General features: G+C 43.9%; 1 protein-coding gene across 3 annotated transcripts in view; it reads left to right on the top strand.

Moving 5' to 3' along the window:
* The first annotated feature begins 2,454 nt into the window (after positions 1 to 2,454).
* Positions 2,455 to 15,791, top strand: part of LOC111169835 (uncharacterized) — a 29,174-nt gene continuing 15,837 nt past the window's right edge. The window contains exons 1-3 of one of the 3 annotated variants that reach the window (XM_022564362.3): positions 2,455 to 3,592; positions 7,482 to 7,608; positions 8,506 to 8,601. In XM_022564362.3, the coding sequence (XP_022420070.1) occupies positions 3,560 to 3,592; positions 7,482 to 7,608; positions 8,506 to 8,601 (256 nt within the window). In that variant the 5' untranslated portion in view covers positions 2,455 to 3,559. Of the gene's footprint in view, positions 3,593 to 7,481; positions 7,609 to 7,776; positions 8,602 to 15,791 lie in introns of those variants that run through there. The other 2 variants (XM_089905035.1, XM_089905034.1) reach the window with 2 other exon arrangements.

A 15,791-nucleotide genomic window follows, 5' to 3' on the forward strand; every position in this document is an offset into this window, starting at 1 on the left:
GTAATCAATGTTTCTGTTGGATTTATTTCTTTATTACGTGTTTCTTTATTCCATATACTGTGTGTAAATTTTTTTAACAATGAATGCATTATTTTCATAGACAGGATAAACAACAAAGCACTTTTCTCTTTAAAAAATTGTGCATATACAGTATTTCAAAATGATACCAAAAGTTTTAACATTTCAATAGGAAATGGCCAAAGTACCCATACAGGCAATTAATATATTTGAATGGTTCAATAAATATGATATTATATTTTATTTCAAATTAAATATAAAAATTTTGCTCTATTGAATAAAAAAGAGCATTTTTTTTAATCGTTAAAAAGAAAAAAACCCAGAGTGGGCATGAGTGTCAGAAACTGCTTATGGAAATATAAATTGTTAAATCTTCCTGGAAGGCAACTAGGCAATGTACTTAGAAATCTACCAGTCCTTGATCCAGCAATTCAACTTCAGGGAATTTAAACTAAGAAAATAATTTTCAGGCTTCCCTGGTGATGCAGTGGTTGAGAGCCCGCCTGCTGATGCAGGTGACACGGGTTCAAGCCCTGGTCTGGGAAGATCCCACATGCTGCGGAGCAACTGGGACCATGAGCCACAACTACTGAGCCTGCGCGTCTGGAGCCTGTGCTCCACAACGAGAGGCCGAGATAGTGAGAGGCCCGCGCACCGCAATGAAGAGTGGCCCCCGCTTGCTGCAACTAGAGAAAGCCCTCGCACAGAAACAAAGACCCAACACAGCCAAAAATAAATAAATAAATAAAAGAAAATAATTTTCAAAGATATAGCTACAAGGATATTAATGGAGCAAAAAATTAGGAAAAATATAACTAACAGTAGGGGTAAAATATTAGGTAAATACATTTAAATAAATAAGTTTAAATATGTTTAACAAAAAAATTTATTTAAATGCAATAGAATGTACTGAAGTCACTGAAAACACTACTGACGGATAATATTTTTTGGCAAGTTCAAATATTCAAGGCATATTCTTAAGTGGGGAAAAAAACCCACACATAATTGTAACCAACATAGGTTACAATTGCTATCTGCAATATTCCATTTTGTTAAAAACAGATTGGTGTGACTATCAGAGAGATTAATATGGAGTTCAAAGGGCTGCTAAAAGATGTTCGCCAAAATGTTAACCATTTATTTTTGTGTGGTGGTATCAAGTGCATCTTTCTTTATTTTATTTATCAAACCTTCTAAATGGGACATGTGTTTCTTTACAAATAAAAAAAAAAATTTGTTGGCTTCTCAGTGCCTGAAATGGCCCTCCTCTCCTGCACTGCCTCTGACTCTTCCCTCCAATCTCACTCTCTCAGTGAGGCCTGTGAGGAGCTACCCTACTCACTTTCCCAAATGAGCCCCAAATTCCCACCACACTGCTCTCCTTTCACTTTTTCCCATAACACTTATCTCCTAAAATGTTATATAATTATATTCATGGCTTATTGTCTGCTCTCTACCTCCTTCCCCCACCCCCACCTCCCAAAACAGTTCTCCAGAGCAATGATCTCTCTTTTGCCCACTGAGGTATTTCAAATCCTTTACAATGGGGCTTGGCACATAGCAGGTGATCCATACATTTTTTTTCTAATATAAATTTTTCTTTCTTTATTTTTGGCTGTGCTGGGCCTTCGTTGCTGCTCACAGGCTTTCTCTAGTTGTGGTGTGAGCAGGGGCTACTCTTCATTGAGGTGCGTGGGCTTCTCATTGCGGTGGCTTCTCTTTCTTGCCGAGCATGGGTTCTAGGAGCACAGGCTTCAGTAGTTGTGGCACATGGGCTCAGTAGCTGTGGCTCGCCGGCTCTAGAGCACAGACTCAGTAGTTCTGGCACACAGGCTTAGTTGCCCCAAGGCATGTGGGATCTTCTGGGACCAAGACTCGAACCCATGTCCCCTGCATTGGCAGGCGGGTTCTCAACCACTGCGTCACCAGGGAAGTCCTCCATACACTCTTGTTGAAAGACTTAAAGGGAAATAGGTTTGTTCTTGGCGGTTGTCTACTTGCCTTGCTATCATTTACACAGATGCAGAGCTACAAGTCACTGCCCTGTAGGAACCTCTGTTTCCTCCTGGAAGAACTGGGAACCCAGGAGCCAGCAGCCCAGTGAGCTCGACCACGAACCCAGAATGGAGTCTGCACAAGTGATAGGCTCAGCCGGGGCTCTCCTCGCAGACAAGCTCGAAGAACTACATTTCCCAGGATCTTTTGTTCTCGCTTGGACTACATTTCCCAGAGGGGCTCGCGACTGTCCTTGCCCCGCCCCTCCAGGACCTACGTGGAGCGACGGGCGTTTGCCGCTGGCGTGAGCTGATTACCCGCTAGAGGTCCGCCCAGGCGGCACCGGGGGGAGTACCCAGCGGAAGGTGCTGTCCGGCCGTGGCAGTTCCGGAGTCTCCAGTCTGCGGCCCGCGGAACCCCCGAGGCCTGGGCGAGGTGAGCGGCGGGGGGTAGGCAGGATGTAGGAGGGAGGACCGGGCTTCGGGAGGATGCGTCGCCGGGGCATGGGGCACAGGCCCAAGAGACGCGAGCCGGGCCTTTGTGGGCGCCGGCGGGCCGAGAGTCGGGCACCCCTGGCTCTGTCCGCCTGCTGCCCCCAGCCGTCCCACTGACGTGCCCCTGAGCGAGACAGGTCGGGCACTTCGTCCCCATTGGCTGGACCCAGCCACCCTCCTGCTGCTTCCCGACCAGTTCCCAGCGCGCTACCTGCCCAGCGCCTGCGGGCATTTGAATTTGTTTCGGGCCGGCAGTGAACGTGAGAAAATTATTTTCTCCCTTTATCATCACCCCTGCACTCCCGAGTGACAGACTTGTTTTGCGCGAGAAGTGAGTCGCCGGCTTCCCCCAGTGGCAGAGCCAGGACTGGACCCAGGTCTTTGGTTTTCTGTGCCCTTTCCTCAAGACAGCAGCCCCCTCTCCGCCATAGGAGAGCTGACGTTTTCCCTTTCCGAAGTAGCTTTCTCTAGAAATCTGGAAATTGTTTACTTGACAGGAGGGGGAGGAATTGGGTGGGAAGGCTTGAGTTGGAGAAAAGTTGTCACATGCACGCAGGGAGGTTAGAGCAGGTGCTCTGGAGCCCGCGGTGCTTGGAATCCTGGTGCCACCCTCCCTGGCTGTGTGGACTGGGGCAAGTTGCTCCCACTCTGCCCTCAGTTTCCTGATCTATAAAATGGGGTGCTGACAGTGCCAACTGTGCTGTGGGACTCGATGATGTATTGATAGGTAGTGCCTGGCACGCGGTGAGGCTCAGGGAGTTGCTGCTACTGCTGATGGAGTCCTAGGACCTTTTCCTCTGAGCTAGGGAAAGAGCTGGGCCTGGACCAGGATGACCCAGACCTTCTCTCTGGTCCTGTCTACCCCTCGTTCCTTCCGACTTCCTTCTCTGAGGGCACTTGGCGTCATTTTCAAGTGATATAAAGATTTCAGAGCTGCTGATTCTGAGGGGTGGAAAGCAGAAGGGGCTTCCTCCTCGCTCCCTTTTTCTTCTCTTAGATCTGGCTTCTGGAGACTTCTCCCATCCTAAGGGGAAACTGCCCAGAAAGAGGACATGGCTACTGAACAGAGGGAAGCAAGGTCTCAGGTGAGTTCATTGCCATCTCAGGTCTTAGAGACAGATGGGTTTTTTTGTTTTTTTACCCTTAAACTGATGTTTTCTCCCCAGTACAGTCTTCGCCAGAATTTGGAGCCAATGTCCTTCTCCCTTGGAAGAGTTGGTCCACCCTGGTGGATGGTAGATTGCGTAGGGAATGCTTGCCTCCAACCCCCCACTCCATGGCCTGTGTTTCTCTTTTTTTTTTTTCTAATAGACACTCTTTTATTCATTAATCTCAATTCACTGTATGATTACTGAATTGATAGGTAAGATGCCACACGTCTTATACCACTTAGGGTCAGAACAAACAAACGTGCGCACTTGGCAGAGCTCCTTTCTGGCCTGCCTCCTTTGCTCAGTCATGTCCCCCTCCCTACCCTTGGCCAGAATGCTTTTCTTTTTCTTTCTGCCCCTGAGAAATCCTCATGATACCTTTGCCAGGCTTTTCCCAGTCCATAGTTTTTAGTTTTTTCTCCATCTTAACTTTCTGGATCATGTGCCTTGCTTCTGTCACTCTCTTGAAAACTGATATTGACCTGCCATTTTCATCTTTATGTTGTGAGAATGAGGGTGGGACCCCATCCAGGTGAGCCACTGTGTGAACAAAGGATAGCCATGTTGGTGGGGACATAGATGGAGAGGTCTCTTGACTCCCAAGAGCAGAGAGAAGACTCCTCAGGAAGCAGCAATGAGAGTTTCATGGGATATTGGTAGTGGAGAGGCAGTGTATACAGTGATTACTCAGCGGGGCTTTTGAGCCAGATGGCCAGGTTTGTGCCCATCTCCTCTGTTGCTGTTAATGGGTCTTGGGCAAATAAGTCCACCTCTCTGTGCTTCAGTTTCTTACCTCTCTGTGCCTCAGTTTCTTCACCTGTAAAATGAATACAACAACCGGGCCTACCTCAAAGGGTAGATGAGAGGATCCTGGGAGTTAGTACATGGAAAGTGTTCATATCAGGGCCAGGCACATAGTAGATGTTCAATATGTGGTGGTTGTGGTAGCTAAATGATATTATTCTAGTTCATGATGTCTGTTTATCTACTGTTGGTAGATAGAAATGACTGTACAGTGTCCTTCCTTTACTCACCCTCATCTAACAATAGTAGTTAACGTTGCTGGGGAATATCCTGAGGGCTTCACCTTTGTTCTCACTCTCATAGCGAAGCAGAAGTTATTACCCCCATTTTACACTTGAAACTGAGGCTCAGTGAAGTCAGGTAACCTGAAGTCAAACCCAGGTATGTCTGGCCTCTAAATTCATGTTAGTTATCATCCAGCCTTTCCTCTGGTATATCTTTCAGAACACGGGGCAGGCCTGGCCCCCAAATTACCAGAGTTCTCTGCAAAGTGATGTTGTGTATCTTTTGGACCCATGAAATGTGGTAGTGGTTGATCTTCTGAGACTGTGGCTAGGACCTGCCTCTGCATATTTGGGCTACTTTTTTCTAAGCCTTTCCCATTCCATTCCAACAGAGCCAGGCTGCTCTCTTACCCAGAATCTTCTCCATCCCTGCTTGTGAGTCCTATGTGACATTTCTCCCTAACCTCACCTGCTGCCGATACATCAGTACTATGTGGACTTGTGTGTAAAACTCAGTGACAGGACATTTAAGACCAGAGAGAGAATATACCCACCAAGTGCTGGGTTAAAAGAAAACTTCAGTTATCGTCTTGTCTCTGCCATTGAAAAAGTATGTGACCTGGTATCTTAACTGCCCTGGACATTGTGTTTCTTATCTCTAAAATGAGGATTGAACTAGGAAATGGTATATGGTCCTGTCCAGCAACACTTTTCTTGTTCAAATTGTTTCATGCGTTTTTCTTGTCTGCCAGTTGGATTGTAAATTCTTTTGAGGGGAAAGATCATTTCTTGTATTCCCCGCCGTGTGCCAATAAATTATCTTATACATGCACTGCATGTTAATGTTAAAAATTTCAGAGAATAAAAAAGTAAAATCACTCTTACCCCAACATCTTGAGATAATCATGGTCATACCTTTGGTATGCAGCCCTCAGAATAATTTTCTGTGCACCTTTATTTATTTGTTATTTATTTATGTACATGTGTACATATGTATGTATGTATTTTTTTATTTTATCATTTTAACTTTTTATTTTGATAAAATATACATAAGATTAAATTTACCACTTTAACCATTTTTGAGTATATTGGCATTAAGTACGTTCACAGTGTTGTGCTACCATCACTACTCTTTATCTCCATTGTATGGATTATCATTTATTTCTTAACCCTATGAGATAGGCGTTGAGAGGCAGTTCCTTGGATTGCAGTTCTACCTCTACCACTGACCAGCTGTGATATTGTGATTTATAATATTAAATATATATTTGGTCTTTGTCCGTGTTCCTGGCACATAATTTCCAAAACCCTTGTGATTTCCTAAGTGGTTAGTAATATATGATTTTTATCCCTGAAATTACTTCAGAGCAATGAAGGCAAAATGGGTGTGTTTTGTATCCACACCAGAGTTTATGTTAATGAGGTGACTTTTGTACCCCACCTAAGGATGCAGGCTAATTGCCAGGGGAACCAACCTTGATTAAAGTGTTGGAATTTTCAGTCCTGCCCCCCGATAACCCCTCTTATCCATCTGTTGCCACCCTAGGAGATGAAAGTTGAATCAGTCGCCAATGGTCAGTGATTTAATCAATCATGCCTATGTAATGAACCTCCATAAAAACCCAGAAGTGTTCAGAGTTCTTCCAGGTTGGTGAACAGGTAGAGAGTCGGAGAGAATGGTGAATCCCGAGAGAGCATGGAAGCTGTGCACCCCTTCCCTGTGCCTCTCTTTCATCTGCCAGTTCCTATATCTTCTTTTATAATAAACCAGTAATCTAGTAAGTAAATGTTTTCCTGAGTTCTGTGAGCCACTCTGGCAAATTAATCAAACCTGAGGAGAGGGTTGTAGAAACCTCCAATTTATAGCCAGTCAGTCAGCAGCACAGGTAACAACCTGGACTTGTGATTGACATTGAAAGAGGGCCAGTCTTGTGGGAATCTGACGCTATCTTCAGATGTCAGAATTGAGTTTAACTGTAGGACACCCAGCTGGTGTCCCACAATTGCTTGGTGTGTGGAAAACCCCCCACATCTGGTGTCAGAAGTGAAGTAGTGTTGTATTAAGAGTAGAGGAGACATGCAGGAGGAGTGAGTTTTTCCTTCATACCAGTTGTGTGACTTGGATAAATTTCTCTTTGTTTTCTTTTGTGTAAAATGGACACAATAATAGTACCTTCTTCATAGGGTTGTTGTGAAGATAAAATAAAGATATACACTAAAGTTTAATATAAAGCTCTAAGAATAGTACTTAGCCTGAAAAAAGCATTCAATAAATTATAGCTATTTTAATTTCCATTATTACTGCCCTCAAGCTTTAGGGAGCACAGAGTGCCTTAAGTTATTTACACTAGTCTCGCTCGGTGATTATTGAGGTTGTTTCCATTTCTTTGCTGTTACTAACACCATGATAAATGTCCTTGCATGGGCATTTTTGTTCACTGTTCATTATCAAACAAATATAGTAATTGGAGAGTTAAAGAGTATGCACATTTTAAAGCTTGTAATGTATGTTATCAAGTTGCCAACAGGAAGATTATTCTAATTAACACTCCCACTAATGGCCTTAATACCTCCACACATCTCTTGTAGCAGTTAACTCGGGGCCTGGTTCATACTTCATGCTACTCAATATATATTTGTCATTGGTCAATTGTTCATTAAACAAATGACCTGGAACCTTCAGAACCTAGAATAATATAGAAGCATTTCATGGTAGCCCGTCTACTCCCCACTGCCGCCTTTTTCACCCTGTGTGATGGATGGTCCTGGGTGAGCTGGGATGTTTGTCTCTACAGCTGTCAGTGACGTTCGAAGATGTGGCTGTGCTCTTTACGCGGGATGAGTGGAGAAAGCTGGCTCCTTCACAGAGAAACTTGTACCAAGATGTGATGCTGGAGAACTATAGTAACCTTGTCTCATTGGGTAAGGAAATTTCCCCTGTAGATACAGAATTCAGAAATTGGGATACCTCAGCATCTGATTTCCTGGATAAAAGCCCTGGGTCATTAAAAACTTTAGCTGAGTTTTGCCTTAGCAGTGTACAAACTGGATCTCCATAAATAAACCTGAAAACCTTTTTCTCCCTTGTAGGTATGGAATTGCCCCATGGATGGGACAATCTACAGAGCTGCACATTAGAAATGTGACTGCAGTGACTGCAGGCAACATTTTCCCACTATGATTGAACTATGATGTGTTTGCTCATCTCTTAACAGAGAGTATCCCTCAACCCAGCACTGGCTTTTTTCAATTCTCTTTTACAGGGGTCAGCAAACTTTTTTTGTAAAGGGCCAGGGAGTAAATATTTTCAGCTTTGTGGGCCACATATAGTCTGTAACATATTCCTTTTCTTTTTTTTCAACCATTCTTTGCTCAAGGGCCATGCATAAACAGACAGTGGCCTAGATTTGGCCTATGACCCATAGTTTGCTGATTGCTGCCATCTTTCAAAGGGAGTCAGATAGTGTTTTCTCATTTTAAACAAGCTACTTGGTACATAATCCTTTCCACAGATCCCTGTTACAAATATTAATTTAATCTGTACATTTAACAGTGTATACATATTCCCTCTTGTATAGAAAGCTATTAGCACCCTGTTAATCAAGTCTGCATGTTTATCATACTTCACTAACATACAACTAAATGTTGCATTGCCCCTTGCTTTTACCCTAACACACCCCTCACATTGTGGGGGCACAACTTGAGCATCCCACAGAAGTTCTCTGTATCATCCTTTGAGTTTTCCTCTCAGATCTCAGATACCTCTTTGTGTCAAGGCAAAATCAAGTCTTCTTTTTCTTCTTTTTGGTCTATGAGCAGGACTCCCATTTTCCAAACCCGAGGTGATCTCCCTGTTGCAGCAAGGAGAAGATCCCTGGAAGGTAGAGAAAGAAAGCCCTGGAGGCTCCTCTCTAGGTAAGTGGGTGGGGAATCTCTGCAGGCAGCAGTCTGGTAAATGAGTGCATGTGCAACTCGGAGATGTTGGTCAGGGAAATTTCTGCAGGTTTTCAGTCCTCAAGAAGTTGTGGAGAAGGGACGCTAAGGCCCTGAGTCACAAGCTTCCTCTTCTTCTCTGATAATTACTGCACAGGTGAATCTCTCAGGATCTTTTTTCTTGTTATTTCCTGTTGTTTCAGAGGAGGGCTACATTGTCATGCATTCATTCAGCAAACTTAGTGCATTTAAGGAACTGCAGATAATTCATTCAGACTGAAGCTCAGGGTATATGGGAAAAGAGAGAGATAAGGAAGGAAATGAGATTAGAAAGCCAGGTGGGGGCCACACTATGAAGTGCTTTGGTACAGTTCTTAGGGATGGGAACTGTCCATGGATGACTAGAAATAATTCAAGAGTTTCAAGCAGAAGAGTTGTATGGTTGTTGATATTTTAGAAAAAATAGTCTGAGTCTGAGATACTTTAAACGTCCTTCAGTAGAGACTAAAGAAGCTGAGGTGGGTCCCTACACTGGCACAACAGCACCACAGTCAGAAAGCAGCAGCACTGGTGTGGGCGGAGCTCCAGGGCACGGGAAGGACTAAAGCTAGTTACAGTGCATGATTATGACATGTCACCATTTATGTGTAAAGAAAATTATGTGGGTGTTTGTCTATATGCATAATATGCGTGTAAGTGCCGAGAGAAAGGTCGGGGGACACCTGAGCTGGTAGCTAGTTACATTTGGATTGGGATTGAGAATGGGCATTGATGAAAGGGGACTTTAGTTACATGCAATGTTATTAAAATTTTCACGGAGAATATATTCATGAAGTCCTTATTACGCAATTTCAATTAAATAAGAATGGTCACTTTGGAAACACTGTTGGTCTTAGATTTGAAGTGAGGAAAAACTAGAGGTGGGAACCTTCTGGAGATTATTGCATAATGTAGGCAAGACGTTACCTGGAGGAAGGCATGTGCAGTGAGTTCAGGAAAGAGGAGAGGTCCCTTCATTAAGGGTATAGGACAGGTTCGGTGTGGGATGGATTTCATTTGAAATGTTAGTGAAGTATGGATAGAGGTCACCAGTGGACAGCTGTAGAAGGTATACAGGGTTGGAACTCAACAGGGAGGTCAGGGAGCCATCAGTGCAACGGTGGCATTTGAAGCCTTGAGCTGAGAAGATGAGAGGGAATGGAGGAGAGGACAGAGTCCCAGGAAACCTCAGTGTTTATGAGGTGGGTTAAGAAGGAAGAATCTGTGGCTGAGCCTGAGAAGAAGTCACCAGAGGAGAAAACTGGCAGATTCGGCTGTCATGGAAGTTGAGAACTGAGAGCTGTTGAATTGGGGAGGCCAAGGCTCTGGGGGAGCCAGGTTCTAACCCTCGCCCACTGCTTTCCTGTCCCGTGATAAACAGCAGTGCAACCTTGGACAGAAGGACGCAGGTCCTGCCCTGGCGGAGCTCAGTGGAGGGGGAGGCTAAGCGCACACAGGGCTGTGGAATGACAGACTCTGGTGAGGACCTCGGGGGAAGAGCCGCAGGTGCTGTGAGAACGTGGAACAGGAGGTGTGCTGTGGGCAAGGCTTCCCGAGGAAGGGCCGGATCCCACGTTGTGAGAAGCGTTCAGGCACAGGAAGAGCATGTCCGAGAGTCCAGACAAAGGAAGCCGGCGTGTGGAGACGGGAGCGGGGAGAGGGGCCCGGGACCTGAGAGCCAGGCATAGCCTCTGAGGAGTTGAAGTACCCTGGCCATGGGCCCAGGTTTATGTTCTGCAAGGATCAGCCTGCAACCAATGTGGAGCCACCTGGCATAGATGTGTTAGGACTTGTCTGAGGTTGCTGTCGGGTCCAGACAAGTCAGTGATGACCCCTCACAATGGGGGCCCAGCAGAAGGGCTGTGGGACAGGCTGTCTCGATCCCTAAAGCGCCCACACCTTTAGTAGAGCTCATTCTTCCCCGTATAAGGTGAGATCTTTTGAGGTGGGAACCACACTTATCTCTCCTTATATCTTTTAACTGTCCCTTGGGAGAAATATTCTGATTTTGTGGGAACTGCTAGAGACCATCACAAAGTAAACAGAACACAGGCAGCAGGGAACCAGTGGAGAGTTTAGGAGGGGTGTCAGGTGTGGACTGAGTATGGTGTGGAAGATCAAAGGAAGAGACGGAAGAATTGTTCCCTTTCCATTTTCCATTTCAATCAGAGCCTTGGGAGCCTCTGATCCATGAGGAATCCCCCTTCCTGAGTGAAGTGTTAGTTGGATTAAACTGAATAGAAAGTATGACTGGAGTCGAAAGCTGTCCAGAGAGACCCTGAAGGCACCTAGTGGTGACGTCAAGTCCTTCTCAGGTTTGGGAAGGTGTCCCTGAAGGAAAACTCTGAGTGGGTATCTGGAGGAAGTAAGGACATCAGAGCCAACCAGTGTGTGCGTTTCTCTTGATGGGATGAACCTCCTCTCTTTGGTCAAAGGTGACAGTCAGATGGAGCGTCCTGGGAGTGCTGGCCTGTGGTTGTGTCTCTCCTGCACCCCTGGCGAATCTCCCATCTACCTGGACTAAAGTGCCCTTGGAACAGTTTCCCTTCCAAGGGGAGCTCACTTCCCTGTGAGCTCAGGTGAAGGACCTGGATGTTCTTGGAAGTACCTTGATCATTAACTCTAGACCAGAACCAAAACCCGACCCTTTGAACAGTCACTTCCCTCAGTCTCATCTGAGTCTCTTACTTAAGAAATGAGTCCAAAGTCTAATCACTATTCTGGCATATTATGTATATAAGATATATATATATACATATATATATAAAATAAGAATAATGTGATTAAGTCAACTTGAACGTCTCATGAGTTTGGTTTACACCTAACATGAAAATATTCTTTTATTCAAAAATTTAAAAATCCAGGGATGATCTAGGTTAACAGTTACCTCCAATGTAAAGGTGTTTTTCTTTCTTTGTCTTTTTCTCTTCATTTGTTATATTTATACAAGAATTCAGGGCAGACTGAACCTGGAAGGGTGGTCAGCTGAGGGGTTGCTTGTGGGCTGCCTTCCACTCACCGAGATTTGCTGGGGCTGCATCTGCACAGAGAGTAGGGGTCTAATTTGCGGAAAGGTGCTGTAGGGGTTATAGCGGCAGCCTAATGAAATAACATGCAGTAATTTTAAAGAGTGAATTTCTTACAAGGTGAAAGTTGAGCCCAAATGCTCTGTAGCCCTGTTTACTATGTTTGATTTAGTCTTGTTCTCATCCCCTGCGCTCCTCTCCTGCCACCAACATCTACTGTCCTTGTAGCTGCCAGAATGGTCTATTTAAAAGATAGATCAGGTCATCTCACTCGCATGCTCAAAACCTCTAGTGGCTTCTATCACATAGAACACAATCCAAAGCCCCCAGCGTGGCCCTCAGAGGCCTTTGTGGTCTGGCCCCAGCTACCTCTTCGCCTTCACCTCCTTCCTCTCTGCCCTTCATAGGAGAACTCTAATCACCCTGGCCTCCTTGTAGTTCATCAGGAAGGCCAAGCAGGCTCCCACCTCAGGGCCTCTGCACTTGCTTTTTCCTCTCCTGGACCATTCTTCTTCCTGACAGCCTCGAGCCCACTTGACTCACTTCCTCACACTATACAGGTTTCTGCTCAGATGGCACTTTGTCAGTTAGACACAGCTCATCCTTTGTCCTTTGTCCTCCACAGGACACAGGTTCTTTTTCCTCCACATTCTTTATCCCCTCACCATGCTTCATTTTCTCTCAGAGTACTTATTACTGCAAAATAGTACATATTTATTATCAGCTCTTCTCTGGATTGTAAATTCCCTCATGCTGGGTTGTCTGTTTCATTTGTTCCCATGTCCCCAGTACCTAAAATAGTGCCTGGTCAGAGTCAGCTTCCAGTTAGTGAATGTACGAATGACTTGGTTAGGTAGTCGTGATGGGGACAGAAAAAAGGGAACCAGTTGCAGAGATATTTGGCAGATAAAAGCAACAGGACTTGGAGATGGTTTAGATATGGAAGATAGAGGAGATGGAGTTGTCAAGGATGCGTGCTTGGTTTGTGGCTTGTTCTGGGATGGACAGTGATATCATTCACTGAGATAGTGGTGCTAGGAGATCAGATTTGGGGGATGGTATAAATATGGTTTTGGATGAATTAAGTTGTCTTTGGTTAACCCAGTTATTCAAGTGGAGATGTCAAATAGCCTGTTTGATTTGGAGTTCCACCCCTTATAATATACCCTGGGCATTAAATGTAAATTTGGGAGACCCTGTCACTAAAGATAATTGAAACAGTGGTTGAGTTTGAGTTAGCCTGTGGAGTGGATTCAGAGTACAGCAAGAGTAAGAAAGAGCCTAGGACTCAATCTTGAGGAACTCTGGCATTTCATGGCTAGGCAGAGAGAAATGAACCCATAGGGAAGACAAGGGTAAGGTGTACTGTAGAAGGAAACTCAGGAGTCTAGTGTCATTGAAGTCAAGTCTCATAAAGGATGGTGTCAGTAGAGGTAGGTAAAAGTAGATGAACTTGAGACATATTTAGATGGCAGAATAAACAGGTCTTGGTAATTGATTAGCGGAGGGAGAGGTGTGAAGGATGCCTTTTAAAGTTTCGATTCAGAACTGGTGCCAATTACAGAGACAAAAAGGTTATACAGGTTGGGGGAGGAAATAATCATAAATTCAGTTGAGCTGCCTTTGAAACATGTAAGTTGCTGTTTTGAGCAGGGTGTTGTATAATTAGGTATGGAGAGTGAGAGAAGTCTTGCCTAGAGTATGTTTATAGATGAAGCTGGCCTGTGGAAAGGGTACAGAGTGAACAGAATCAGGGGCCTAGGACTCAACCCTATGGAACTCCAAGGATTAAAGATCAGGTAGAGGAAAATGAGCGCACAAAGAAGATTGAAAAGCCGCAAAGGAGATTGAAGCTGGTGGAACATGAGAAGAATTTGGAGGCAAGTTCAGGGTCACTGTAGCTTAGGTAGTGAGCATCTGAAGGAAAATGAGGGGTCACTATCACATGCTGCTGAGAGGTAAGTTAGGTGGGGACTGAAGAGAGCATCTTGCCTTTGTCACATGAAGGTCATGGTTGCCTTAGAGAGAGTAGTGGTAAGGACAGAAGCCAGAATGGAGCCCATGAGGGGTGAGTGAGCAGGAGGAGATGAATACGTGTGGGATACGACAAGGTAAGATGTGACAAGGAGGCAGTAGCTGGAGAGCTCTTCTATGCAAATATAAACAAATATTTCTTTTTTTTCCTCTGTCCACTCAAATTATGTTATACAGCACACATTATTCTGCCCCTTTCACTTGATATATATTGAAACTCTTTCCATGTCAGTACATAAAGAGCTTCTTCATTCTAAGGAGCAGTTCTACAGCCTTCAGCTGGCTCTCTTCTTGGCTGGCAGAAGAGGTGATTTTGGTTGTATGTGGCTTTGGATAATGTTAGCCCAGTGGGTCCAGTTTGGGCTAGAATTTTATAAATGCTATGATTTCTAATTAGCAATATGGATATTGGTTTAAAGCTGTACCTTTATCGTGTACCCATATGATGTCCTGGTGTATTACAGTTAGAGTTAATCCAACTGTCCATCAAAGGAATCTGGTTGAATAAGCTGAGGGACATTCTCACAGTGGAATTCTCACTGTAAAAAGGAATGAGGAAGAACTCTGTAAATTCCACTGTGGGGTGATAATATTACTAAGTAGGGGAAAGTGCAGGACAGAACAGTGAGAGTAGGACTTTTATCAAAGAAAGGAGGAAATACCAAAAAATAAAAAGCGTATATTTGCTTATATTAAAAAAAAAATAGAGAAGCCAAAAAAAAAAAAAGGATAAAAGCAGATCTATAAAAATGGCTACCTATAAGGTGAAGGAAGAAAAAGAAAAAGGATTGAGAGAACAAGGATAGAATGCAGAATTTTTTAAGGTACATTGTTTTTATAATGTTGATTTTGGAACCATAAAAATGTTTTATAAATTATAAAACAAGATTAAACAAAAATGAAAAAGTGTTCCATAAATATTGAAAGCAAAATGAAACAAATGACCCTAATTTTGTTTCAGGTTGCTGGCTTAGTCACATAGAGAAAAATTATCTCAAATGCTTTTAAATCACAGCAGCTTGAATAAAGATCCTTAGTGATTTATATAAATATTATGATTTATAATAAGAAATATATATTTGGTACAGAGCTCCTAAAACCCTGGGAATTCCTAGGTGATGAGAGCCACAAAGGTGTCTTTGTTATGTTAATGAGGTTTCTTTTGGACCCTACCTTAGGATGGGGCCTGGTTGCCAGGACCAATCATGTGATTAGAGGGTTGAAACTTAGTACCGCCCCTTGACCTCCAGGGAGGGGAGGGGGACTGGAGGTTGAATTAGTTGCCAGTGGCCAATGATTTAATCAATCATGCCTGTATAATGAAGCCTCCATAAAAACCCAAAAGGACAGATTCAGAAAGCTTCTGGGTTGGTGAATATGTGGAGATCTGGGGAGAGTGGTGTACTTAGAGAGAGCTTAGAAATTCCATGCCCTTTCCCCATACATTGCCCTGTGCATCTCTTCCATCTAGCTGTTCCCAAGTTATATCCTCTTATAATTAACTGGTGATCTAGTAAGCAAAATGTTTCTCTGAGTTCCATGAGCCACTGTAGCAAATTAACCAAACCTAAGAAGGGGGTCGTGGGAACCTCTGATTTATAGCCAGTTGGTGAGAAGTACAGATGATAACCTGGGCTTGTGACTGGTGTCTGAGGGAGGCAGGGGGCAGTCTTGTAGGACTGAACCCTTAACCTGTGGGATATGATGCTATCTCCAGGTAGATAATGTCAGAGTTGAGCTGAATTGTAGGACACCCAGTTGGTATCCAAGAATTGCTTATTATTGATGTGGAAACCGCCCCCACCACCACCACATTGGAATTGGGTGAAGAACATGTAATTAGTACCTTACAGGCAAAAATAACTTCAAAAATAATGTTGATTTTGGTGGGTATAATAAAAATATGTGGTTATGTTTACAAATAGAGTTCTTATCTTTGAGAAATGTGTTCTGAAATATTATTGATGAAATGATATAATATGGAATTAGCGTACTTTAGCATATGCTAATGAAAGAGACGTAAGGGAGTTGTATTAATTTTCTCAGCCTGCTCCAACAAAGTGCCACAAACTG

The sequence above is a fragment of the Delphinapterus leucas genome, unplaced genomic scaffold (assembly GCF_059928025.1).
Source record: "Delphinapterus leucas isolate spDelLeu-1000000601 "Yukka" unplaced genomic scaffold, BTC_Dleu_Yukka2 spDelLeu_asBTCV2_sq25, whole genome shotgun sequence".
Classification (NCBI taxonomy): Eukaryota; Metazoa; Chordata; class Mammalia; order Artiodactyla; family Monodontidae; genus Delphinapterus; species Delphinapterus leucas.